The sequence below is a fragment of the Phocoena sinus genome, chromosome X (genome assembly GCF_008692025.1).
Source record: "Phocoena sinus isolate mPhoSin1 chromosome X, mPhoSin1.pri, whole genome shotgun sequence".
In the NCBI taxonomy this organism is placed as follows: Eukaryota; Metazoa; Chordata; class Mammalia; order Artiodactyla; family Phocoenidae; genus Phocoena; species Phocoena sinus.
The window spans coordinates 43,137,091-43,164,380 of record NC_045784.1 but is presented as its reverse complement, the minus strand read 5'-3'; the positions used below and the strand labels follow the sequence as shown (position 1 = coordinate 43,164,380).

Below are 27,290 nucleotides of genomic sequence, written 5' to 3'. Positions count from 1 at the left end.
AAGCAAGGAATTCAAAAAGGAGGTCCTTGCCATAGTGCTGGGGAGAACTTTCTCTTTCATTTGTTCATTGTTCCATTCAACAAAGTGTATGCCAGATAGTCTAAATATATTAATTCCTTTAATCTGCATAAAAACCCTATGAGATAGGTACTATTATTATAAGCATTTTACAGATGAAAGCACTGATTGAAAGGGGAAAACATGCTCTAGACCAAAGCGATAGTAAATGGCACAGAGAGCAGACAGTGCAATGGACCGAAGGTGGGCCTGTGCCTGGTGTGTCTGAGGAAGAGCACAGAGGCCAGCATGCCTTAAGTAAACCATGAGGTAAGTGATGGATCTGAGGTGAGAAAGTGAAGCACGGCCTTAACAGTGAGGCATTTGTCAAAAGCTACACTGTAGGCTTGAGCGGAACCAGGATTTAAAATGAAGTCCTGCTCTGCACAGGTTACCTGGAGCCAGTCTCCAGGTATCTGCAGTTTTATTATTCATTCTTTGTCATCTCCTCAAAATTCCTCAAGTACCCATTTGTTTTATGACTGAAGGTCTATGAGGTTAATGACAGAGAGTGCAGGATGAGTGATGGGGGTCTGTAGGGTGAAGAGTATCTGTGGGTACATGATAGGTGGTCTGTGGGGTTGAGTGATAGGATATGGGGTAAGTGATGGAAGATCTGTAGGGTAATTGGGGATCTATAGGGTGAGTGATGGGGTATGTAAGGTAAGTGATGGATTCTGCAGGGTGAGTTATGGGGAGTTTATAGGGTGGTGATAGGGGATCTGTATGGTGAGTGATAAGAGGCCTATGGGGTAAATGATAGGGGGTTTGTGGGGAGAGTGAGAGGGTTTGTGTGACACGATAGGGAGTCTATGAGGTGAGTCTTGGAGTTGTACGTGATGGGAGGTCTGTTGGGGCAAGTGATGGGGTCTGTGGTGTGAGTGACAGAGGTCTGTGAGGTGAATGATGGTCTGTCTATGGAGCAAATGAAAGGCTGTGGGGAGGGCTGCCCTGGTGGCGCAGTGGTTGAGAGTCCGCCTGCCGATGCAGGGGACACCGGTTCATGCCCCTGTCTGGGAAGATCCCACATGCTGCAGAGCGGCTGGGCCCGTGAGCCATGGCCGCTGAGCCTGTGCATCCGGAGTCTGTGCTCCACAACGGGAGAGGCCACAACAGTGAGAGGCCCGCATACAGAAAAAAAAAAAAAAAAAAGGCTGTGGGGAGAGTGATGGGTATCTTAGTTGTTAATGGAGTATGTGGTGTGAGTGATGGGAGGGTGGTGGAGTGAGTTTTGTGGGGTCTCTGGTGTGAGTGATGGGATGGTTAGGGTAGTGATGGGGGTCTTTGGAGTAATGAGGGGTCTGTGGAGTTAGTGATGGGGTAGTTGTGCGGTACCTGATCAGGAGACAAGAGGTTAGTAAACTGAAGAACTTGGATTTGGAAAATTCTCAGCCTGTCCATATTGCAAAAAGAGAGGTGTGTTCTGGAGAGAACGCCAAGGGCGTGGGTGGATGATCACACCTTAAAAGAGCTGACAGGTGTGATTCATGGATCTAATCAGCCATCAGAGGAATCTGTGGGGTCAGTGATGGGGATTTGTGAGGTCATAGATTCGAGGTCTACATGATGATGATGGCAGTCTATGGCTGAGAGAATGGTGGTCTGTGGAATGAGTGCTGGAGGGGTCTATGGGGTCAGTCATGGGGCATCTCTGGGGTTAGTCATTAAAGATCTCTCAGCATAGGGTCAAGATCTTTATTTCCTGATTTAAAAAAACTGTCCCCATCACAGACTTCCAAGGTTCTCTTGTACCTTTGTCCCAACAGCTCCTGACAGTAGCTCCACACAGCTCCTTTCTTCCCCCTGTTCACCCATCAGCCTGAGTTTGACAGATCAATTTGATTTGTCCTTCCAACCCGTGAGAGCAAGGATTGGAATCTTCTGGCAGGTGGAGAGTTCCTCAATAGCCAGTGTTCAAGCCCAGTTCATCACTCATTAGTTCTGCTTGCTCTTGGCTTTTGTGGCTTTGGTGTCCAGCATGCTCTGGGCACGAGCAAGTTGCTTTATAGAATCAAGCACGAGGATTCCGGGCAGCACCAGCCACAGGGCGTTCAAGAAGACAAAGTAAAACCAGAAGTAGAGAGGGTGGCCCAGCTCCCCATGCTGGAATCCCTCACGGTGCTCGGTCAGGAAATATAGCACATCCCCGTATATCTGACCTGTGAGAGAGATAGAAGGGGAAGAAGGAAAGCCTGTAAGGAGGGGGAACAATTCCAAGCCATTTTCCAAGTCATCAGAGCTCAAGATTCCCAAATTCAGAGACCTAAGTGTTCTGCAATTATATGGCTGAGGATTTCAGAAAACACAAGTGAGATTTCCAGAAATCAGAAGCTAAGATTTTCTGAACTCAGGAGAGTTCATATCTCTAGAGTTTAAGGAAGCTCAAAATCCTTTCATTCAAGACATCTCAGGATTCCAGGACTAGAGAGAACTCACATTTCCAGAAAGTTAACAAAGTAAGAACATAAGAGGACTGAATCTCAGATGAAGGAAACTCAGAATCTTGCTCCTGGAGGATCCGGGGGCCTCCCACCATCATGGGTCACCTCATGTAACCGTAACCTTCATGGGAGACTTTGTGATGGAGTGGGAGGAGAAACGAACCCTCCTCGCTTGAGAATGCAGGCAAAGAGGGGCATGGCTGTTCCAGAACCTCAGGGAGTTTGTCATTCAGTCTGACTCAGCCCTGGATGGGCACATTGAGAGGTCCCACCTGCAGGGATGCCCCTATGTCTGTGGATCCCCCATCAAGCCCTCAAGCACCCAGTGTGGGCCCTCTCCTCACCCACAGAGACCACAAGCTGTAGGACAAAGCGGAGGGGCTGCTGGCGGAGAAAGGCGATCACCACCCATAGGCTGAGTGGTCCCCACAAGCAAGCTGTGATGGTCTCCATGCATATCATGAAGCTGTCATTCCTGCAAGAGAAAGGATTGGGGGGCACTGGCATCACTGTGCTCTCCCCACAAGGCACCCCATTAGTGGTCCCTGACTCACCACCCCTCCAAAACACAGGTCTCCCTTGACAGAGGCAAACACTTACAGGATGTATCGGCTGTCTCCCTTGGCATACTCTTTCCCTGAAGAAGACGAGAGACATACATGAAGAATATCATCAGGAAAAGGAACTCAGACTAACTTCCCCATGCCTCAGTTTCCTCATCTGTGAAATGGGGTAGTTGTTTGGACTCTAGGGTTAATATATGTATACAAGATAATGTGTGCAAACCTGGCACAGAACAATAAGTGTTGCTGTGATTGTCTGGTATTCAATAAATGTTTGTGGAGTAAAATGAGGCAAGTGTAAATGATGGAGTGAGGGACGTAGCCAATGAGTGAGTGACAGCGAGAGAGAGAGAGAGAGAGAGAGAAGGTGAACAGATGAGTAAATGAAAGAGTGAGCAGAGAATCAAGAAAAAGACAGATCACCCAATGTAAAAATAGGAGACTGGAATAGGCTTTTCACAAAAGAGGATTTCCAAATGGTCAGTAAACACATGAAAGCTACTCAAACTTTTGTTAGTCATTAAGGGAAAGCAAATTAAAACCATAATGAGATATCACTCACATCCACTGGAAGGACTAAAATTTAAGAAACACCTGACCACACCAAGTGTCAGTGAGGATGTGGGAAACTAGAACTCTCATATACTGCCGGTGGGAATATAAAATGGCGCAGCCATTTTTTTATTTTTTTGGTGCAGCCATTCTTGAAAAGTTTGGCAGTTTTTCATAAAGGTAAACACACATCTACCATGTGACCCAGCCATTCCACTCCTCCATATTTACCCTAGAGAGATAAAAGCAGATCTCCACACGGAGATCTTGCAGAAGAATGTTCTACCAGATTTATTCTTGAGGCCAAAAAGGAGTATTGTTTGTAACAGCAAAATATTGGTGGAAAATGCTATCAATACTGGAAAAGTCAAATAGTTCTGTAAGTGTCCTCATTTAAAAAAAGCAAAGTTCAGGGCTTCCCTGGTGGCGCAGTGGTTGAGAGTCCGCCTGCCGATGCAGGAGACCCGGGTTCGTGCCCCGGTCCGGGAAGATCCCACATGCCGCGGAGCGGCTGGGCCCGTGAGCCATGGCGGCTGAGCCTGCGCGTCTGGAGCCTGTGCTCCGCAATAGGAGAGGCCACGACAGTGAGAGGCCCGCGTACCGCAAAAAAAAAAAACAAAAAAACAACAACAAAAAAAAAACAACAAAAAAAAGCAAAGTTCAGAAGCGTATATAGCATGTTACCATTTACACAAAAGAAAAAGTAAAAATGATGATGATGATGATAATAAGTAATATGGCATCTACTATCTGCCAAACACTGTTCTAGGTGTCTTACATATATTTGGATATGACTTATTATCCCTCTTTTATAATTGAGCAAACTGAGGCTTATGTGTGTTAATTTATGTGTAAAACCCTGAAAAGAAACATATGCAATTATTTGGGGAAACTTGGTGGATAGAACGCAGATTTTCACTGCATACCTCTTTAAATTGTTTAGTTTTGGATCCATGTGAATATATATGCAACAAAAAGTTAAATAAATTTTAAAATTTTATTTAAAATGAATGGAAAAGAGTTGGTGGGTGGGTAAACATCTAAGCCAATCCCTGCCCAGGAAATTCCCTTCCACAGCACACTGAAGAACTCAGGACTCACAGAGTTGAGACAAGATGGCTTGGTCTCCGAGAAGGTCCTCGTGGTAGAGGCTGAACCAGCCCTCAATCACCAAGTGAATGAACCCACACACTGCAAACCAGCACAGGGACAGTCTCCGCCAAGTCCCCAGTGGGATGACCGCAGCACGACCTGACAACAGCCATGTGGTCGCAACTAAGACCCCAGAGATGGAGAAGAGGCCAGCCAGGAGATGCCAGGTGGGGCAGTCATTAGGCACAAAGTTGTCCAGCCTCAGGTGCCGAGGCCAGTATGGGTGCACGGGGCTGGCATTGGTGGTCATGTCTTTGTAGGCTGATGGAGGTGTGTGGATATGTAGAAAGGAGAATAAAAGGAAAGGAAAAACCTGAACAAATAGAGAGCACAGAATGAGATCATAAAATCAAATCCAAATAGTTTATTATGACAAGAAATGTAAATGGACTCAATTAACCAATTAATACAGACATGATTAAAATAATCTAATTATTTACTGTTTTAAAAAACATGACTATAAGGCCACAGAAAGACTGAAAGCTTGTTCCAGCCCTCCGGGAGCCATAGGATACGGTAGACACAGGAACTAGAACAGGTCCCAGCCCTCATTGGTCAGTTTGCTGGGGAAGATAGGAACCAGGCCCAGTCTCTGCCCTCATTGGTCACAGTCTGGTGGGCAGACACAAGAATCATACTAGGTCCCAGCCCTCATTGGTCACGCTTTGGTGGGGGAGCCACCTGATCCCCGCCCTCAGGGGTCACAGTCGGCTGGGGGAGACACAACGACCAGGTAAGGTCCCATTTGCAGGGGTCACTGTCTTGCATCATGCAACGGAAAGCTATTACCCTCCCCGTAGTCCTGGAAGCTGCAAGACAGAAGAGAGAAGACTAATCAGAACGACGACCCTCAGGTTCAGTGTGTGGGATCGCCCGACTCCTCCCGAAATTGCGCAGCCTGCGGCTAACCTGCAACAAAGAGGAGCCTTGCGCGGGGCGCTAAAGAGAAAAAGGAGGGTCAAATACAGAGACCACCAATCAGAACTAGAACCCCCTAGTTCAGCTGCCCAATGAGAAGGCGGATCTTCTGTCGTCCGGACGACCGCGCGGTAGCCGGGGGTCCTGCGCAGGCGCGTGGGGGTGGCGGGGGGGTGGGGTGGGACGGCGCGGGGGGGGGGAAGGGTAGGGTCTCGCGCAGGCGCGCCGAGGGCTGGCCGTTTTGCAATTGAGAACTAAGGGATGGAGTGGCAGGCCAGGCGGAGGGAACTCACCCAGCAGCGCGGCTGCAGCGGCCTCTCCCACCGGCTCCGGGGTCTCTCTAGGATCGGTCGCTGGCTCCGAAATATCCCTAGTTCAAACCCAACCCCTCACAGGTTCCGCCTTACGGAACTGGCCAATGGAGGGGCTGGGAAGGAGGCCAGTGCCGCTCCCAACCAATAGTAATTCTCTGTGCCGCCGACCCCGCCCTCACGCGTTGGTACCATTTTCGCTGTTGGTTGAGATCCAGTCAGGCGTGGAAGAGGCTGGGAGGGCCAAGGTTGGTGGGCGTTTTCGGCGGAAGCCAACCTGCAGCGAGTCGCGGCTTCAGTTTCCTATCCCCTTATAAATCACATCGGAAATCGGGTGTTTCTGTGCTGTTGCATCAGCATTGCGTTGTGTCTTCTCACCTTTGCCCTCATTTTCAAAGGCAGAGCAACGAAATCTTTTCCCAGACCAATCTTCAATCCTAATCCCCGAATGGGCAAGGAAACTTAATACAACAGGCAGATCAATCCTACACGCTGCCTCTGCCTCTCCCTCAGGCCATCTTCACCTCTCCTGACTTCAAGTCAGAAGAACCAATCAAAACCCAGGCCCTTCAGCCTTGTTGGCCAATTGGCATGGAGACCCTCAATCTCCCCCTGCCAACTCTAAAGAACCAATCAGGACTCCATAACTCTAACCCAGTGGGCACCCAGACTAAGTCAGTATCAAGATCCAACCCAGGCCTCCTATCCAATTAGAACCCACAGCCCTCAGTCCTAAGGACCAATAAGCATCAGCTCTTCATCAGTCTTTCCCTCCTCTGTCCCAGTCAGGGCAACCAAACCGAATGGGGATCCCTCAGTTTTTCTAGCCAGTTAGTATCAGGCCTCCCCTACATCCAAGTATCCAATCTGTCCTGGCCCCACTCAAATCAAGCAGTGCTATCCTCAGGCTCATCATCCAATCATGAATGATAATAAACCATGAACCAATCACAACCTCCCTCTTCACGGTTTCTAGCTTCCAAACCTTTATCCATGCTGTGCCCCCTTCCTCACTCACTTCTATTCCCCACTGAGCAGTGAAGAGCGAGCCTTTTGTATACTTCCTACTTTTATTTGATAATAACAAACTCTATATAAAAAGGGTCAAGGAAGGCGGGGAGGCCCTGGATCTCCCCCTCTCTGCTTCCCCAAGTATCCCCCGCCCCTAGGCCCCAGCAGGGACCACTCCCTTCCCGCCTTGTGGTGGGGTGGGGATTGACAGGCATGGAAATGGTGTGTGTGTGTGTGTGTGTGTGTGTGTGTGTGTGTGTGTATGGGTGTTGGGGGGGTCAAGGATGGAGAGAGGGTCAAGAATTAGAGAGAGGGCCTTCCCTCATCCCCCATCAGAGCTGGCACCCTGAGGAGGGGTCTTGAGAGAGTTGTGAGGGTCCACAGATGTGCCTCAGCCTATGAGACGGTAGAAGATCCAGCATCCAAAAGTGACCCAGTGACTGGCCCAGCTGAGCTCTGACCATTTGTGGACAGTGTATGCCATGCCGTAGCCCTGTGGGAGAGAAAGCGGTGATGGTCGGTCCCACTCAGCAAGAACAAAGAAGGTCTCAGGAAAACCTATCCTTTGCTCAAGGATGTTTCTGTGACTCCACTGCAACCCTGAGTGAGGCCCCAGAGAAGAGATTGGGTACATATGAAAGGTAGGCATATTTAGTTTTTTTCTTTTGTATTTTCTTCTCTTTCAAAAATTTAAAAAAACAAGACAAGGCAATCCCACTCTCTGACCTGTACTCTCCCGTATATATAAAGAGCTCCTAGAAATTGATTTTTTAAAAAGACAAAAATTAGCAAAGGAGGTGAGTAGGCCATTTTCAGTAAAGGAAAAAAAAAACCCAAATGGCTCTTAAATATACGAAAAAATACTCAGCCTCACTCATCATCTTCCTCCACTCAAACTGGCAAACATATCCACGAGGTGTGAGAGGCACTCTGTTGTCGGGGCGTCAAGCACGATCACATACTGCTGGTGGGAGGGCAAAAAGGTAACTTCTACATTGCTGTCAAGACTAGATCCTACAGCTCTGTCTGCACCTATGTGAATCCACGTGGATGTGAGGGTATTACTTGCTGCAGCACCACTTACCATAGGAAAAGAGTGGGAATCACCTGGGTGTCCACCAATAAGGGACAAACTACATTGTGTCACAATGGAAAAAAATGAACGAGGACACTCTATGTCTTCATGTGGAAGGTTTTCAGGAATTATGTGAAAAAAGCAACATGCAGCACAGTGTCATTCATGTGTTACCTTTAGGGTAAAAAGCAGGGGGCAGGGAATTAAAATATATTTTTATATCTGCTTATTATGATTCAATTTTAGAAGGATAGTTTAATAAAATGAATAAAAGTGGTTACCTGTAAGAGGGTGGGGGTAAGACGGCAGGAATAAGACTCTCCCCTGAATATCTTGAATACTGTTTGGTTTTTCAACCACGTGATATGCATTAACTTTTTTTTTTTTTTTTTTTTGGTCATGCCGCGTGGCTTGAGGGATCTTAGTTCCCCGACCAGGGATTGAACCCTGGCCCCCGCAGTGAAAGCGCCGAGTCCTAACCACTGGACAGCCAGGGAATTTCCTTAAATTTTTAATTGAAAATAAAACTTTATATTATTTTATATTTTGTCATTAAAAACAATTTTTAATTTTTTATTCAGGTTGAATGTGCAAAATCTGGGTTTTGCTTCTTTTTAAATAAAATTTTTGTTTTATTTTTATTAAAACTTTAAAAATAGTTAATGCAGGGTATTCCCTGGCCGTCCAGTGGTTAGGACTCGGCGCTTTCACTGTGGGGGCCAGGGTTCAATCCCTGGTCGGGGAACTAAGATCCCGAAAGCCGCCTGGAATGGCCAAAAAAAAGAAAAAGAAAAAAAATGAACTGAAAGAGAAGCTCAACCGGGATCCGCTAGTGCCATATGAATAAACATTATTTTGAAATTGTTTTTCATTTAAAAAGGAGTAAAACCTGGAACGTGCACACTCCACCTGCATAAAACTAGTATATACATTTTAACATACACTTTTTTTTTTTTTTTTTTTTTTTGCAATACGCGGGCCTCTCACTGTTGTGGCCTCTCCTATTGCGGAGCACAGGCTCCAGACGCGCAGGCTCAGCAGCCATGGCTCATGGGCCCAGCCGCTCCGCGGCATGTGGGATCTTCCCTGACCGGGGCACGAACCCGTGTCCCCTGCATCGGCAGGCGGACTCTCAATCACTGCACCACCAGGGAAGCCCGAAATACACTTTTTAAGTAGAATCCAGGATTTGCACAATCAATGTAAGTAAAACTATTTTTTTAACAAATTAAAGAAATCTTGTGAATTCTACCTAAATAAAAATATGATGAAATAATTAACTTTAAAAAAAGTAAAACCTGAAAAAAAAAAAAAAAGTAAAACCTGGATTTTGCACTCCATCTCTAGAAAATAAATTTTATAAGTAAAATAAATGTATTTTGCACACTTCACCCAAGTAAAAGACCCAACAGTATGAATCAACCAGAGGGACAAGGGGACAGAAGGACAGTAGAGCAGTGGCTACACAAGCTGGAGACAGATGACACAAGGTTCCCATGCCTTGGCCTCCCCACCTTTGTCCTCATGGTTCCCATGAATAGGTAGCATATCCCTGGGTAACCCTGAGCCCAGGGCCCCACCTCACCTGCTCCTCTGTGGTGTCGTCCACATCAACATCGAACAGGGAGCCCAGGTAGGCCAGGTGGAAGATGGCCAGGGCCCCAAAGAACAGGTTTAAGGCTCGCACCCCCAGGCCCTGTGGGGGACAGATGGATATGCTTGGCAGCTGGACCTAATCACCACCCCCCAGCCCCACTTGGGCAGGGGCACACAGGGAAATGCACAAGGCACAGGAATGAGGATGTCCAGGGCACCCACCCCCAGGGTAGGAAAGAGATGGTTCTGATCCTCCTATGGGCGCTCAAGGGGTATCCAAGGATGAGGGTACTGTTAGCATGAGAGCGTCCAGGTTGGGGGACATGTGAGTATTCAGGCAGAGGAGGAAAAATGGTGGGTAGGGCTTTGAGTTGGGGGTTTATGGTAATAAACATTGGTTGTCGGGTGGGAGGAAAATCTGAAATTCTCCATACTTCTTGTTGCAAAAAGAATGAGAAAAAGAAAAAGACTCAAACGAAAGCAAATCCCCACTGTGACGTACAGGGCCCACCTCTCCCTGTCTCACTCACTCTGCTCAAGCCATACCGGCCTCCTTCACTGTTCCTCAAATATTCCAGGCCCTCTCCCATCTCAGGGCCTTTACACTGGTTGTTGCCTTTGCCTGGAATGCTTCCCTCCCTCACCACCTTCAGTTAAAGAACTCAAAAGTCACCTCTCCATTTAAACTTGAAACCACTCAGCCCCTGATACTTCCCTTTCTCTTTCTCTTATGTATTTTCTCCTTGGCACTAATCACAGTCTAACAAACTATTATACTTTACTTATTTTTTATTTACTGTCTTCCCTGTTAAAATGTTTGTCCCAGAGGGCTGGGACTTTGGTCTGTTTTGTTCACCACTGTGTCTCCAGCACCTTGAACAATGCCTGATACCAGCAGGTGCTCAACAGATGTTCACTGGGGAAAATAAACGCTAGGTGGGTATATAGCAGTTGCTTGATAAATGTTCGTTAGATAAATGGATGCCAGTGAATAGAGATGAGGTTATGGGGGTGGATCGGGCACTGGAAGAGGAAGCTGGGCACCCTGAGACAGATATAAGATGGAGACAGAAGTAATTTTTGAGGGAGAGAGTTGGACAAAAGGCTGCCTAGGCTGAACCCTCACCAAGCGATGCTGGTGTGAACAGTCTGCTGGGCACCGTTTCGACAAGATGCAGGCACTGAGGATCCGAGCCAGGCGCTTTCGGAGGACTAGGGCAGATGCGGGGTTGGCGGGGCAGAGGTAAGGGCGTCAGGTTAGCCTCAGGGGACGGTGGTTCCAGCCCGCCACCAACCTTCCATCCCATCTACTGGGCTGGGTTCCGCCCTCACCGTGCTCCACATAAGTGATAAACGCCAGGGACAGCAGCACTGCAGCCAGGTGGAAGCTGAAGCCCTGGGGTGGGGGTGGGGGGCAATGAGGTGAGTGAGGAGGAGGCCCTACCACCCCCATCCAGCTACCACCCTGGTCCCGCTCCGCCCTGCTCACGTGCAGGAGGGCGCTGGCTGCATAGGTGACCAGCACAGCTGAGAAGGTCCCCAGGCGGAGAGCATTCTTGAAAACATCTGCAGCGGGGAGATGTGGGGCAAAGTGTCTCCTGAGATTCCCCCCTGCCCTTCCTGGAGGGCCATAGGGCAGGGTGAGGATACCCACAACCTCTTGGGGCCCCCAGGATGAAGTCTCTTTATAATGGCCTCCAACTTCACATTGTCTAAAAGTTAGCTCCTGATCTTCCCTCCCAACCTGCTCCTCCTATATAGTCTTTCCCAAGTGCAGCCAGTGTCAACTACACCCTTCCAGTTCCTCAGGACAAAAGCCTCACTATCACCCTTGATCTGCCCCCCCACCCCCAACGCCCATAACCAAACTCAGCAAATCCTGTCAGTTCTATCTTCAGAGTTTATCCAGAATCTGACCTCTCCTCCCCATTTCCACTCTGCCCTCCCCGACTCCCTGTCTGTCCTCACAGTAGCCAGAGGGTCCTGGTACAACCTAAGTCAGCCCATGGCCCTCCTCTGCTCAGAACCCTGCTCTGAGATCTCTCTCAGAGAAAAAGCCAAAGTCCTCCCCGTGGCCAGAGAGGCCCTGCAGAACCAGGCCCTGTCACCTCTCCGAACTCACTTCCTGCCACTGGTCCCCTCGCTCACTCTGATCCCACCACACTGGTCTCCTCACTGTTTTTCAAATGTGCCAGGTATGCTCCTGCCTCAGGGCCTTTGCACTTGCTGTTCCTTCCATGTGTTAAATTCCTCCCCTACATGTTTGCATTGATTGCTCTCTCACCTTCTTCAGGTCTTTGCTCAAACGGTTAGCTCTTCAGTGAGACTTGCTCTGGATGATGTATTTAAAATTGCATCCACCCCTACTCACACACTCCTAACACTCCCAGGTCATCTTTACCTGCTTTATTTATTTATTTTTTACCATAGCACTTATCACTACCTGAACTATTGTCTATTTTCTTTTTATTATACTGCTACCCCCACAAAAATGTCAACTCCACAAGGGCAGGAATTTGGGAGATTTTTTGGTCCCTACTATCTTCAGCTTGTTGTATGAATGTGTGAAAGGGGTGTGGGTTGAGGACTGCCAACTCTCTTGGAGTGGTGACTTGGTGACTCACAGTTATTTAGCCAATAAGACATGGGCAGGTTCCAGCTTGTGACAACTTCCACCATGGACCGGGGCAGCTCCACGTTCAGTGGCTTAGAGACCGTCAGGTCCCTGTGGGCAAAAGAGACACACAAACTCATTTGGGATTTCAACCCACCTGATGGCCACACTTTTGTTCTTGGCTGTTCCCTCCCCCAGGAACACCCCCCTCCTCCCTGCAGCTCCTCTAGGCAGCACCCTGTGGGAGATGGGGCTCCCCAGCCCTCCCCACCATTCCAGGTGATCCTTCTCCTCGGTGAAGCCAGCCCCTGCCAACGTGGCCGTGGCCTCGGACAGAAAGCCCACAAAATAGTTGCTGAAGTGGAAGGAGACAGCGCTCTCATAGGCTCGCAGCCACCTGCAGGAAAGGAGCCAGGGAGAGAGAGGCATCACGCCCAGGCCCCAGCATGACACCCCACCATGTGCCAGCATCCCTGGCCCCTCTGTAGACTCACCTTACCATGGTGCCCCTAGGGGTCAGGAAGGCAGCAGAGAAGAAAGGAAAGAGAGTCAGAGAGGCCCTGGAGGCTGGCCTGAGTTGTTCATCAACAAGACAGACAAATATGGCGGCAAAAGAGGTGCGCTGTGATAGTCCCACACATCTATCCATCCGTACACCATCAGTTAGTTTCAGGTAGCTCAAATGGATGTGTGAGCTGCCCTATACTATGACATGGTCCCGCAGCTTCACGTGGCCAGACATCCAGACCCAGGGACTGTTAGAGGCTGACCTCACAGCCACATGGCCAGACACACATACTATCAGACTCCAAGCTCTCTGACCTGATTCGGTGACCATAAGATACCCGGAAGTCCTTCAGTTAGGCACAGAGACCATCAAGCACCCTGTTATTCATGCACACACAATTCTGCACTCAGATAGTCATCCTGTCAGTTGTACAGTCAGACACGGTCAAAGACAGGCAGCGTCTTACACTGGAAAAAGCATAGGATTCAGGCCTGGGATTAGTGCCTGGCTGCTTAGTTGGGTGACACTGGGCAAGTCATTCCACCCTTCAGAGCCTCATTCAGCATCAGACACAATCAGCGGCCAATGAGTAGGGGAGAAGGTCATACAGTCAAATAGCTGGATGAAATCCTAGTCACACCCGGGGTGGATGGTCGGTTCTGCCCCTCAGCTAGGCAATACCAAGGAGCCAGAGAAGGCAGACCCACAGGCAGAATCCATCACAGACATGCGCACAACACGCGACAGTCAGACAGCCAGAACTCCAGTCCCACACAGGAGTCCCTGGCTGATAGGTAAACAACCTATACAAACCCCTAGCTAGAGTCACAGACAGGTCAGTGTCACCCACCAACACATACTTGTGGCACTGCAGTCACATAACTTGCTTCTGATGGTGAAATAGCAGAACAGACGGACAGCCAGGCACAGTATGTGACGGAGTATCCATTGTACACGGAGTCATAGGGCCAATCTTGGTCAAACCACAGCCACAGACACTCAGTCTCTGTCTAGTCACTGGGTGGATGGTCAGACAGTCTCAGACTCACAGAACCAATCAGTCACAGACTGTGCACCCGCCCCCATTCAGCCCCACTCGCCCTCAGCACCTGCCCTCATTTACCTGGCTTTGCGTTTCTTGCTGTAGTAACAGAAGACAGACAGAAGCATTAAGAGACAACTCGGAGCTGGGGAGACCCCAGGTCCCTCCCCAACCCCCTCACTGCTGGGCAGAGGCCTCGAAGGCTGTGCTCACTTGCGAAGGAGGCGGTCACCATCAAGGGGGATGAAGTACGGGAAGAGGTAGGGGCCCACACAGGTGGACAGCACAAGGCACAGCAGGGCCAGCGCCAGACTCCGGGCCACCTTCTGCAGCCATCGGCGGCTCTGTGGGGATCAAGGCTCCATGAACACTGCCCCACGGTGGCTTCCCATGGTCCCTGCCCACCTGTCCACCCAGGACCTCACCAGCGAGCGGCCTTGGACGGCCTGTAGGTAGCTGTGGAAGGATATCCAGGGCCCAAAGACGATGGTGCCCACGAAGTAGAGGTAGCCCATGAACTCCACGGGCGAGGGCACTGCACCCACCTCACCCCGGTCCAGGTCGAAGCCCAGAGACACCGCCTTCATGGCCACAATCATCTGGGCCCCTAGGTGTGGTGCCCATGGTCAAGTGGATGAGCAGAGAGCAGGTCATCATGGGGTATGGGGAACACCAGGTGAGAGGTGGTAAGAAAGAAGAGCAAGTGTGGAGAGGTGGGCATGGGGCCAGACAGGCAGCTGAGCAGGTAGGCCCAGGACTGGCAGATGTCTTGACTCAAGAGAGTCAGGCATGGACATGAGATGGGACAGACAGATGGGGAAGAGACACGGTAGAGAGAAACACAGATGTAAGGGGAATCTAAGGGCTGCGTGTCCAGTGGGCTAGGCAGATGAGGGAGAAAAGCGGGGAAGGAAAGACAGGGTGGGGGGAGTTAGGAGATGTGGAGTGGGGCTGGAGGGCTGGGGCAGGGGAGAGGGCCAGGGCTGCCTACCTCTCATCTTGTGCCATGTCACGGTGTCCACCATGTGCATCTCACTGAGGAAAAAGGTGGTGGTCTTGGCCCTATGACTCCTCTGGCCTCAGATACCACAAAGGGGGGAAACCAAGGTGCAGAGAGGGTATACCCTTCCCTGCCCTGCACAACCTCATGGAGGAATAGTTCTCCAGGGCTCCCTCCTCCAGGGGGAGCTCAAGTCCAGCCTGTTCTGTGTAGCCTTCGGAAAGAACAAGTCTCCCAGATTTCCATCCCCTCCAGAAACACCCCACGTCCTCCCTGCCTGGGGATCCCCCCACCCTTCTGCTGACAGCGTGGGGATGAGGACATACACCCATACCCCATGAGTAGGTAGATGAGGATGGTGACAGAGAGGAAGACGCCGCGATGGGAGGAATGTCGGCAGAGGAACAGCACGAGGTAGCACAGGAGGCTGAGCAGTACGACCCAAACCATGTGCAGCTGGAAGAAGTGGTAGAGGCTGAAGAACCCGCCTGCCACGGTGCTTGCATGCTTCAGGTAGGATGGCAACCCTGTGGGTGAGAGAAAAAGAAAGGGAATTAGAGCAGGGCTGGTAGAAGGGCAGCCTGGGCAGAGGACGTAGCTCAGGCAAAGGCTTAGAGGTTGGAACGTGGTGGGATTGCAGGGGGCCCAAAGCAGGTGTTGGGGAGCTGGGGAGGTGGCAGGGCTTGGGTTTAAAGAAAAGAGACATCTATAAAGGTCACTTTGGGAACCCTGGAGGAAATTTGAATAACTTATATTGAATAATATTATGGCATCAAGATTAAATTTCCTGAGGGGTGATGGTTGAGGCTATGGCTGTGGGGGGAAGATGTCTTTGTTCTTGGGGGACACACACAAGAGGATTTGGGATGACGTGTCAGCAGGTTATTCAAGTGATTCAGGAAGATGATAGATAGATAGGCAGATGGACGGATGGATAGGTAGGTAGATAGATAGGTAGATAGAGCAAGCTAATGTGGCAAGATGTTGACAGTTGGAGAATCGGGTGATGCATATATGGGTGTTCATTGTACTATTCTTTCAACTTAGCTTTTCAGTAACTTTGAAACTTTTCAAAATGATAAACCTGGGGAAAAAATAAAACATCCATTTAAAATAAAAGAACAAGAAAAAAGAAAGTGTAGAACTTCTGAATCTCAGATTTCCAAAATTCTCAGCATCCCATGGGGATCTCGGGTACTTGGGATCTTGTTGTTTGGATATAGGCTTGCCACGATTTGTGGAAACATTCCAGAATCCTAGAATCCAGAGATTTTATCATGCCTTGATTCCAGAAATCCAGAATGCCAGCATTTTGGAAGCCTGGAATGTGAGAATTTCAACTTGTCAGAATCCCCAAACCCCATAACACGGCACTTTGGGATACATGGTACTTTCCATAACCCTGTGACATCAGCATTTCAGAATCTTATAACCTTGGGATGTAGGCATTTCAGGATCCCAAGATTCAAGAACCTCAGCTTTCAACAGTCCCAGAACCCAGGAATACAGAAAGGTATGGCTTGGCATGGCAGGATGTGGCTTGGTGTGGTGTAGCATGGGGTGGCTGGGTTAGTGGGACGTGGTGTGGTAGAATGGCGCTTAGCCTGGTGGGCTGTGGTAGGCTGGACGTGTACGAGCCTGGCTTGGCTTGGCAAGATGTGGCAGGATAAAGTGGGGCTTGGTACGGATGAACGTGGCAGGTGTGATTTGGCCTGGCGTGGTGGCCCATGGTGTGGCAGGCACTTACCAAGCCTCCACAGGAGGCGGCAGGCGAGGCAGATGGCAAGGAGCAGCCAGATCTGGTCAAGGCCCTGCTGGGCAGTAGGCAGGAGACAGCCCTGCAGCAGCTGCTGGAAAAATTCCTGGCGGCTGAAGGTGGCCATTGTGGACCCCCACGGATGGATGGACTGATGGATAGACCTGCCAAAGGGGGGACATAGAAGGAGCTTAGTTGGGATGTCCACGGGGCAGACGATGCTCAAGAGATGGACTTGAGCGCTCAGATTTGTCTGGGGCTGTCCAACCCTTGTAGAGACAGGGTACTGGGGGGCTGAGGGAGGGTGTGAGTGTCAGGTACATCAGATTGAGCTGCCAGCTGTGTGTGTGTGGGTGTTCTGGGTGCACACACACAGCCCATGACCTGCGGTGAATGAAGGACCTGTGTTTCTTGTATGCTGGGAAGAGTCCGGGTCCGATAGTGATTGAATGGTGTACATTGTAGGCCTGTATATCAAAGTGGGGGGCTCCCTGGTTTCCGAGGTAGAGTCACTCAGTGTGGAGGGCAGAGAGGGAGATCCTGTGACACTTGGGGGCCGTGTGCATCTCTCCTTGAACGGATGTGGGGGGTGTCCTGTATCCCCCGCGCGCCCCATCCCACCCCCACCCGGCCTCTCCCGGCCGCCAACAAAGCCCTGCCCAGGCCCGGGGGCTGCAGGGAGGTGGAGGTGGTGGAAAGGGACACAGCAGAAGGGAGAGTTGGAAAGGTGATGGAGAGGGGGCCCTAGCACACGCGCTGCAGACCCGCAAGGGGAGGCCGGCTCAGGATGCGAGCGGGAGAGCCGTACGTGCACTACCGGCGACCTACCTGGCAGTAAGAAAGCTGCGGTCCAGGGGGCCGGGGACGTACAGCCGCCGCCTCCTCCGGGCAGCCTCCCCCGCAGGCCGCAAGGCCGGGACCAGCTGCGGCTCCCAGGGCGGCGCGGAGAGCGGGCCCTTTAAATCCCGGGGAGGCCCGGCCGGCCCGCTCGGCCAATAAGAGGACAGGAGCGGGGCGGGGACGGAGGAGGAGGGGAGCGGGAGGATTGAGGGAAGGAGGAGCGGGAGGTTGAGAGGAGCCGGGCGCGGGAGGACGTCGGCGTGTGGAACGTTGGATCCCGCACCTTTCCGACCTCTTGGTGTGCCAGTCCCTGAAGGGTCGCGTCGGGAGGTCTTCTGGCCGTCCAAGAACAAACTGTCCAAACGCCAAATTCCTAATCCTTGGAAGCCGAGATGGGAAAGATGGGGGAGGGAGGAGAGAAAGTCCGTTTCCCCAGCCATCAGCCTCGCCCCCGAAACTGCCCACCCGCGCACGTCTTCGTGTCACTGTTGTGCCCCCTTTTCACAGATGGGAAAATAAACCGAGGTCTCCTTTCCCATCCTTTGAAGGAGCTATGGGAATTTCCAACCCTCTCCAGCACCAGGGACCGGCCAGAAACACCAGTACTGTCACCTAGGAGCAAGAATTAGGCGCCTGTGCTTTCCCCTAGGGACTCCTTCCGGAGGCTAGTACGGAGCACCGATTGGGAGCATTTATAAAGCACTTACAGCGTCCCCAACAATGGTTTGTATTGGGCCCTATCTGCACCAACTCTGAGGATTTATGCAGCACTTGCTGTCTGCCTACCCTACCCTGCAGTGTCTGGACACTCCGCTCTGTCCCTAGGCTGATGAAGGGCCTTTTTCCAAAGGAGCATTTATTGGGCATGGACTGCATACTTACTTAGCTATCAGGTGGAAGGGAGAAGGAAGCCAAGGTCAAGCTGGACCCCACCCTGACCTGAGGAGCTAAGGAAAACAGGTTCTAATCAGATTAATGCCTGCCTGTATGGAGCCGGGCAAGCCATGCCCACTCCCTGGGCTTCAGTGTCCCTTTCTGTTAAACAAAAGAGTGGGATTAGCAATTCTTTGCTTGGAAATACCAATGGCAATTGAAGAGAAATGCATGTCTCCTCTCTTTAAAAAAATGTTAACATGAAGTTAAATGGAGTTTTACCTCATAAATGAATATGCATATATTACAAATGAAAAATATTTAACAGTTGACCCTTGAACAACGCAGGTTTGAACTGCACAATCCACTGATAGGTGGATATTTTTCAATAGTAAATACTACGGTACTACACAGTCCTTGTTTGGTTGATTCCTGGGATGCAGAGGAACTGTGGGTATGGAGGGCCGGCTATGAATTATACACGGATTGAGACCCTCCCCAGTTGTTCAGTGGTCAACTGTAATGGATAATTACATAGGCCAGATGCACAAATATTAATTCCTTTCCTTAACAGCAGAATACAGGCCATACATTTTATGACTTAGACTTCATTCTAATTTTTTCCTCAGTTTTCAAACATACTCAAATCGAGTCAACAATGACCCACAGCACAAGCAAGAAATATTTCCTTTGGTTGCAAGACCTGGCATTTAAAACTGGAAGATCCTCACTATGTGTACCCTGAGCTTCACAGACTTGATTGTTTCCATCTAGTCTTTTGATGTGTGTGACAAAGAACTAGTCTCTAGATTCTAGGACATATAAAGGGCATCTACAAATCAATAAGAAAAGGACAAACAATACACTAGAAAATGGACAGTAGACATGAATAGGTAATCCACGGCAGAAGGCACCTGAAATGGCCAGTACGTATAATATATGAAAAGATAACTCAATCTCTTTATCAGGGAAATGCAAAATTAAAACAACAGATATGATTTCATATCTACTAGGTGTGATGTTTCATATTTTTACCGCTGGAGCTTAGTAGAGAGTGGGCACTCAATAAATATCTGTCAGACTTTATAGCCTTTGTAGTCATTCTGGGTTATAGATTCTAGGACATTTTAAATGGTCTCCCTATAATTAAATATGAAAATTAAGACAAAGAGATCCCATTCTTTGCTTATTAGATTGACAAAAAAAATTGCCAAGCCTCAGAATAATGTTTTCTCTCTCTCATTTTGTCTCTCTTTTTCTCTCAGTATATCTCTATCTATCTATCTATCTATCTATAATTTTTTCTAAAGTATTTGATCGTAGTTGCAGGTGTGATGCCCTTTCAACGAAATACTTCAGTATAAAATTTCTAAGAACAAGGATATTTTCTTACGTTCCTGCCAGCAGAGTATGAGGGTTCCAATTTCTCCACATCTTCACAAACACTTTGTCATCTGATTCTAGCCATCCTAGTGGGTGTGCCAATACTGTCCTTTTATAGGAAAAGGAAATCCTAGGTCACGAGCTTCATTCCTTTATCAGGTCTTTTTGGTCTCTTTCAATCTGGAACAATGTCTCCATCTTCCATTAACTTTCGCGATCTTGATGTTTTCGAAGAGCACAGGTCAGTGCTTTGGAAGAATGTCCTTAAATTTGGGTTTATCTGATGTTTCCTCAAGATTAGATTTGGATTATGCATTTCGGGCAGGAATTCCACAGAAGTGACGCTGTGTTCTCCTCAGTGTAACCGGAAGCACAAAGCATTGGTTAATTCCAAATTGTTGGTATTAGCTTTGATCATTCGATTAAGGTGGTGTTTTCCAGGTTTCTCCACCGAAATGTACTCTTTCCCCTTTGTAATTAATAAGTATCTTGTAGGGACATACTTTGAGATTATGTATCTTTCCTATTTTTCGTCAAACTTCCACTCACCAGTTTAGCATCCATTGGTGATTCTTGCCTGAAGCAATTACTACTATGATGGTGGCCATATAATGATTTTCTTTTACATGGATAGCTGGGATTCTACTGTGAGAAAGAGCTTTCTCTTCTTCCCCATGTATTTATTTATTCATTTGTTTATTTGTATCAGTGTGGGACTCATAATTTACAGGTTAAAATCAGTTACTATCATTTTAAAATTAATTTATTAATTAATTTATTTTTGGCTGCGTTGGGTCTTCGTTGCTGCACGTGGGCTTTCTCTAGTTGCGGCGAGCGGGGGCTAGTCTTCATTGTGTGGCTTCTCTTGTTGTGGAGCACGGGCTCTAGGTGCGGGGGCTTCAGTAGTTGTGGTGCACGGGCTTAGTTGCTCCACGGCATGGGGGATCTTCCTGGACCAGGGCTCGAACCCGTGTCCCCTGTATTGGCAGGTGGATTCTTAACCACTGCACCACCAGGGAAGTCCCAGTTACTATCTTTATGTAGTTATAAAAGTAGCTTAATTGAGATACAATTTACATACCATAAAATTCACCCAAGTAAGTTGTACAAGGCAATGGTAGTTAGTGTATTTATAGGCTTGTGCAAAAATCACCACAATCTAATTTTAGGATATTTCAATCACCCCAAAAAGAAACCCTGTGACTGTTAGCATTCACTCCCTATCTGTCTCTGACAGCCCTAGGCAACCACTAATCTCATTCTGGATTTGCTTATTCTGGACATTTCATATAAATGAAATCATACAATCACAAATCTTTTGTGTCTTGTTTCTTTCACTGAACATAATTTTTAAAACTGTGATAAAATACACATAACATAAAGTTTAACATCTTAACCATTTAAAAAATAATACATTTATTTATTTATTTTTGGCTGCATTGGGTCTTCGATGCTGCGCGCGGGCTTTCTCTAGTTGTGGCGAGCAGGGGCTACTGTTTGTTGCGGTGCACGGGCTTCTCATTGCGGTGGCTTCTCTTGTTGTGGAGCATGGGCTCTAGGCGCACAGGCTTCAGTAGTTTTGGCATGTGGGCTCAGTAGTTGTGGCTCGTGGGCTCTAGAGCACAGGCTCAGCAGTTGTGGCGCACGGGCTTAGTTGCTCCTCAGCATGTGGAATCTTCCTGGACCAGGGCTCGAACCCATGTCCCCTGCGTTGGCAGGCAGATTCTTAACCACTGCACCACCAGGGAAGCCCATCTTAACCATTTTTAAGTGTACAGTTCAGTGGCATTAAATACATTCACATTGCTGTTCAATCAACACCACCATCCGTCTCCAGAACTTTTTTCATCTTTCCAAACTTAAACTCCATACTTGTTAAACATAAAATCCCCTCCCCTCGTCCCCCAACCCCTGGCAACCACCATTTTACTTTCTGTTTCTATGAATTTGGCTACTCTAAGTACCTCATGTAAATGGAAGCATACAGTATTCGCCCTTTTGTGACTGGCTTATTTCACTTAGCATAATGTCCTCAAGGTTCATCCATATTGTAGCATGTGTCAGAATCTCCTTCTTTTTAAAGACTGGATAGTGTTCCATTATATGTATATGCCACATTTTGTTTATCCATTCATCCATTGGTGAACACTTGGGTTGCTTCCACCTTTTGGCCATTATGAATAATGCTACTATGAACACAGGTGTACAGATGCCTCTCTGAGAGCCTGCTTTCAATTCTTTTGGTTATATGTCCAGAAATGGAATTGCTGTATCATATGGTAATTCTATTCTTAGTTTTCTGAGGAACCACCATATTGTTTTCTGCAGTGACTGCAGGATTTTACATTCCAACCAACAGTGCACAAGAGTTCCAACAAGGTTATCCTAACCAGCCCTTGTTATTTTTTATTTTATTTATTTATTTATTTTTATAGTAGTCACCCTAATGGGTATGAGGTGTATCTCACTGTGTGTGTTTTTTTTAAAAATAAATTTATTTGTTTATTAGTTTTGGCTGCATTGGGTCTTTGCTGCCCACAGACTTTCTTTAATTGCGGCGAGCGGGGGCTACTCTTTGTTGCAGTGCATGGGCTTCTCGTTGCGGTGGCTTCTCTTGTTGTAGAGCACCGGCTCTAGGTGCAAGGGCTTCAGTAGTTGTGGCACGCGGGCTCAGTAGCTGTGGCTCACGGGCTTAGTTGCTCCGCGGCATGTGGGATCTTCCCGAACCAGGGCTCGAACCCGTGTCCCCTGCCTTGGCAGGCGGATTCTTAACCACTGCGCCACCGGGGAAGCCCCTCACTGTGGTTTTGACTTGTATTTCCCTAATGATTAGTGATGTTTATAATCTTTTCATGTGGTTATTGGCCTCATTTGTATATATTCTTTGGAGAAATGTCTATTCAAGTCCTTTGCTCATTTGAAAATGGTGGTTGTTGTCGAGTTGTAGGGGTTCTTTGTATGTTCTGGATATTAGCCCCTTATCAGATATATGATTTGTAAATATTCTTTCCCATTCCATGGATTGCCTTTTCACTCTGTTGATTGTGTCCTTTGATGCACAGAAGTTCTTAATTTTGACATAGCCGACTTACCTATTTTTTCTTTTGTTGCCTATGCTTTTGGTGTCATATCCAAGAAATCATTACCAAATCCAATGTCATGAAGCTTTCCCTCTGTTTTCTTCCAAGAGTTTTATAGTTTTAGGTCTAACATTTATATGTTTGATCCATTGTGAGTTAATTTTTGTATATGATATGACCCAACTTCATTCTTTTGCATGTGGATATACAGTTTTCCCAACACCATTTTTTAAAAGAACTGTGATTATTCATTTTAATGCTCAAATTGTTCTAGTTTTGGCCAGTGGGAGTCTCTTCGAGCTGGCTCCTGTGTCCTTTTGACATGTCTCCATCATTTTTTTAAGCACATCTTTCCTTTAGATCACATCAAGATGTTTCAGGCTCATCTTGTACTTTCCCAGTCCTGGCCCTGGACTCAGACATTTCTCCAGAGAAGCTTCGTTTTCTTTGAGTGGATAATGGCACTTAGGACACAAAGATCTGGGAACTAGAAGTGCTCATTGCTTCTGTAGCGTTGCTGATTCTAGGCCCTCTCCGTGGACAGAGTTAGGATATAATATGGATGCGTATATGTTGTGAATCCATATACACATATGTATGTAAATCCATGCACACATCTATCTTTCTACTTATACATTAAAATCCATGAGTTCCTACTGACATCTATTGTACAATACCAATCCAACACCAGAGTGTTCATCCGAGCCTTTCTCTGTTTCCCTTTCTGTTTGTAACTCCCTTCTCCAACAGTGAGAAACCTGATTCTCATTAGCCACAAGAATTTTACTTATTTGCTCAGTCCTAAAGTACACATTCAGTAGTTTCAGATTCACTAACCTGATTCACTGTGGAAGAGAAGTCCACCAACAAGAGGTCAGTATTTGTTACAGTCCATTTTGTCTGTAGCCTGATGGATACCTTGTTCAAAAGTTACTTCAATTTGGGAATTCCCTTGAGGTCCAGTGGTTAGGACTCTGTGCTTCCACTGCAGGGGGCATGGGTTCAATCCCTGGTAGGATTTTTTTCCCACAGCTTTTAGAAAGTTTTTTATTGGTTGCAATGATATAAAATGCATCATTTGAATTCCCCCCTGTCATTAAGTGCTTGCTAGCAACAGCATAAGAAAACTTTCTGTACATCTGACAAGCTCAAATGATTTATTTCATGCTGGAAGGGGAAAAATAGCAAACACCACTCTTAACTTGTCTGTCTATAATTAACCTCTCTCTCTCTCAAGGCTACTTTGGTTAAAATCAACAGACAACCCCTTTTGTATGTCAATTTGTAAATTTTAATGTTTTCATCAGAATAGTCTTTTATATCACTCTCTAACAAGAAACAATAAAATTACTAACAGCAAACTTCAATACAAGAACACTCTCCAGATTAACAACTCAAACAGAATGTAAATCACGTATAACACAATTGAAGCATCCAAAACAATTTAAATAATTTTAAATATTTTATTTTTAAACTGCTACAAACGCTTTATACAATATTTCAACATAAAGTCCCCATAACAGAAATGTAACAAAATGGGAATGATAGTGAAAGGGTTAAAGTGGCACAAATTCACCAAACAAGTATTAAACTACAAATTTTAAGAGGTAGATTACTTTTAAAGTTGAGAACAACAACAACAAAAAAAACACGAATAAACAGCCATTTTCCACTAACTCAGTCATTAATTAGAGGGAAGGCATATAATAATGCACGGAGAAATGACACTTGTATACTCAGATATAGGCCAATTCGTTGGGTTTTTAAAATCTCTATTAGAGACTGATGTGTAAAACCTGATAAGTAAATTCATTTACCCTTAGGTGTAGGCATACATCTATACGGGCCTGTGATGCATCCCGGGCACGGATATATTGCTACCGTCTCCGATAATATAACAGTTATAAGTTAGTGCCAGATAATAATCTGAGAGGATAATGTCCATTTGGATATATAAACATGACACTGGAAGAGGCATAAAAAAGAGTCCATATCCAATCTGGTTTCCTCTCCATTATGCTGGCAATCGGCTTGTGGTAAAAAACAACAAACAAACAACAAAAAAAAACAGGCTAAGAAAGAAGCTAAATCCCTCTGTCTACAATTCATTTAAAGGAAAGGCATCAAGGGCTGGTGGGACCAAAACATTATAAAACGAGTGCATCAGAATCCGTCATCCCTGAAATCTACAACAAACTATTGATAAAACAGCGAACTTGCTTTGCAAGATTAGGTTCAACTCATTCCTTTCTCTGCTCTGTGCCAAAAGGCAGGGCCACGCTCAGGTCTGAGTTACCAGTCCCGTGAAGAGGAGCCAGGTCAGCTAGCCCAACCTATAGCGCCCTCCTCTGTGCATCTCAATCCCCTGCGAGCCCAGCACGTGTGTTGGGCGCCAGCGAAGAAGCGGATGCCTGACTCTAACCAGGGCAACAAGAAGCCCGCTGGCAATCGGCTGTGTGTTAGGGTTTCTGAGTCAGCTTCAACTGGTCTTGCAAGCTTGGTAGATTTCGTATGCTTTGCCTTAGTGCTTATCCTAAGTTGAGCATGCATTATCTTTATTTAGTCAATTAAGGTTTGTTTTGTTTGGGGGGCTTTTTCTACAGGAAGTTCCTAGAAAGTAAGAAAACTGAAGATAAATGACAACATAGCACAACCTTATATGAACTGACCATGTTAAAGGAAAGGTGGGAAGACCATGGGACAAATGTTAAGACAGCAACAGGATGACTCGGAAGGTGTGTGGGAACGTGGGTGTCCCATGCAAAGGAGACATGCTGGGAGGGACACAGACAGTCTCCTTGGAGTGATGTGGCAGAGATGGTATGTGAGAAATCAGCACCATTTTGTTTTTTTAACCAATTTCATGGTAAATGGAAAAGCTTGGTCTGGAATTTCGTTTTGCTTCTCCATCACTTATTTACATGTCCTTAACTGGCTGCAGTGGGAATATAGTATTCAACAACAACAACAACGAAAGCGGCTCTAAAAGCAGCATTGAAGAATGTAAAAATGCCTTGGGATTTACAAAGATCAAAGATAGGTAAGAAGGGAGTAGAAAATGTACCTCTTTCCTTATCTTTCTGTCTTACAGTCCATGGAAATGAGCCCTCAGCAACAGCTCTAAATGCAGTCCCACCGACAAGCCACAGGTGGGCTCCAACCCGACCCGTGGAAGGTGAGCCCGACACAGCATTCGCTGGGTTAAGAGCTGTAACAGGAGAATCTAGTTGGTGGTATGCCTCTGCGGCTTTGTCCTAAGAAAAGGATTTGGAGCACATGCCTTTTTCACACCCAGATTGGCACAATGGCTTGTGCTACAGGAAATGACCAAATGGCAAATTCTGCTGAGCTCTCAGTGTAGAATGGAAAACTGACGTCGTTCTCACGACTGACTGCAAGTGTATACTTGAAAATGTGGAATCCTAAACTGGCATTTGAATGTAAAACGTCTGAGTGCTGAGGACTAGCCCTTAATCACAGTTATGATGAAACACACAGGAAAAGGGTGTGCTGCCAGTTCGGGGATAAGTCCTGGAACATGCAATGGGGCAAGGACAGCGAAATCACTGAAAACCAGAGTGAAAGTGGATATTTCCAAACCTGTGCTATGAAATCACCCCTGAATAAAATTTACAAATAGAAATATACTGAAAAGGGAAGAAGACTAGTTAAAACAACTCCTTGGGCTTCCCTGGTGGTGCAGTGGTTGAGAATCTGCCTGCCGATGCAGGGGACACGGGTTCGAGCCCTGGTCTGGGAAGATCCCACATGCCGCGGAGCAACTAGGCCCGTGAGCCACAACTACTGAGCCTGCGCATCTGGAGCCTGTGCTCCACAACAAGAGAGGCCAAGATAGTGAGAGGCCCGCGCACCGTGATGAAGAGTGGCCCCCGCTTGTCGCAACTGGAGAAAGCCCTCGCACAGAAACAAAGACCCAACACAGCCAAAAATAAATAAATAAACAAACCAATGAACCGACATTAAAAAACAAAACAAAACAAAAACAACTCCTTGCCAGTGTAATACAACAAACATGGAAAATGACGAAGCCTCCACTAAGAGCCCTGGGCTGACACCAATGGACCATCACATCCCCAGGCCTGCACCTAGGATCCCGGCTTTATACCAAATTCACTACAAGGTACTAAGACGACCACAGCTCTCTGAAGAAACTCCCACTCTTCTGCCCAGATGATCAAAATATGATGTCCCACTGAACGCTCATTTTGTAATTTCCAAAAATACTTCCCAAGTTTATGGTCATGGAAGCCTGCTGCTACCATCTACAGTCAGAATAATACCCGTGTCTTCTTAACTGATTCTTCCTTGTTTCCTTTTAGGCCAAATTTCATTCCAGCAATGTTAACTTTCAAACAAAGCAAAATAATTAAAACTAACTGGAGCAAAGAATAGAGACACAATTTTGTTAGGCACTTCAGTCCTTTGCAGTCTTTAGGGTTCTTCAAAAGCACTGGATGAACTTCACCCAGAGAGTTTTCCTTTATAATAAGTTAATTT

At 47.3% G+C, this 27,290-nt stretch overlaps 2 protein-coding genes across 10 annotated transcripts; both read right to left on the bottom strand.

Moving 5' to 3' along the window:
* Window positions 1–1,737: 1,737 nt before the first annotated feature.
* Window positions 1,738–6,088, bottom strand: EBP (EBP cholestenol delta-isomerase). 4 transcript variants are annotated; one of them, XM_032620593.1, is made up of 6 exons: window positions 5,977–6,076; window positions 5,555–5,674; window positions 4,715–5,078; window positions 3,099–3,135; window positions 2,843–2,973; window positions 1,738–2,216 (listed from the first exon to the last, which is right to left on the bottom strand). In XM_032620593.1, the coding sequence occupies exons 3-6, from the start codon at window positions 5,013–5,015 to the stop codon at window positions 1,993–1,995; spliced, it is 693 nt and encodes a 230-aa protein (XP_032476484.1). In that variant the 5' UTR covers window positions 5,016–5,078; window positions 5,555–5,674; window positions 5,977–6,076; the 3' UTR covers window positions 1,738–1,992. The 4 variants fall into 4 exon arrangements, with proteins under 4 accessions (XP_032476484.1, XP_032476486.1, XP_032476483.1 ...); XM_032620595.1 differs by having other exon boundaries at window positions 5,555–5,574; window positions 5,977–6,058; XM_032620592.1 differs by having other exon boundaries at window positions 5,555–5,704; window positions 5,977–6,046.
* PORCN (porcupine O-acyltransferase) lies at window positions 5,102–17,542 on the bottom strand. Of its 6 annotated transcripts, none has more exons than XM_032620587.1 (16): window positions 17,425–17,534; window positions 16,588–16,760; window positions 15,175–15,367; window positions 14,832–14,875; window positions 14,266–14,447; window positions 14,054–14,184; window positions 13,922–13,939; window positions 12,785–12,799; window positions 12,562–12,687; window positions 12,301–12,401; window positions 11,166–11,242; window positions 11,009–11,072; window positions 10,803–10,888; window positions 9,666–9,776; window positions 5,977–7,498; window positions 5,102–5,704 (listed from the first exon to the last, which is right to left on the bottom strand). In XM_032620587.1, exons 2-15 carry the CDS (start codon window positions 16,721–16,723, stop codon window positions 7,397–7,399), a joined length of 1,386 nt encoding a protein of 461 aa, XP_032476478.1. In that variant the 5' UTR covers window positions 16,724–16,760; window positions 17,425–17,534; the 3' UTR covers window positions 5,102–5,704; window positions 5,977–7,396. The 6 variants fall into 6 exon arrangements, with proteins under 6 accessions (XP_032476478.1, XP_032476479.1, XP_032476477.1 ...); XM_032620588.1 differs by having other exon boundaries at window positions 5,102–5,674; XM_032620586.1 differs by having other exon boundaries at window positions 5,102–5,574.
* Window positions 17,543–27,290: the final 9,748 nt, after the last annotated feature.

Excerpts from the sequence above, each read along its gene's own strand:
- EBP (XM_032620594.1), bottom strand. The coding sequence starts at position 5,015 with ATGACCACCAATGCCAGCCCCGTGCACCCATACTGGCCTCGGCACCTG. Across the intron at positions 3,136-4,714 it reads AGCCATCTTGTCTCAACTCT|GGAAAGAGTATGCCAAGGGA; the intron begins GTGAGTCCTGAG and ends CGTCTTCTTCAG. Across the intron at positions 2,974-3,098 it reads GGAGACAGCCGATACATCCT|GAATGACAGCTTCATGATAT; the intron begins GTAAGTGTTTGC and ends TTTCTCTTGCAG.
- PORCN (XM_032620587.1), bottom strand. The coding sequence starts at position 16,723 with ATGGCCACCTTCAGCCGCCAGGAATTTTTCCAGCAGCTGCTGCAGGGC. Across the intron at positions 11,243-12,300 it reads GTCTTATTGGCTAAATAACT|ATGTTTTCAAGAATGCTCTC; the intron begins GTGAGTCACCAA and ends TCCCCGCTGCAG. Across the intron at positions 11,073-11,165 it reads CAGCCAGCGCCCTCCTGCAC|GGCTTCAGCTTCCACCTGGC; the intron begins GTGAGCAGGGCG and ends CCCCCACCCCAG.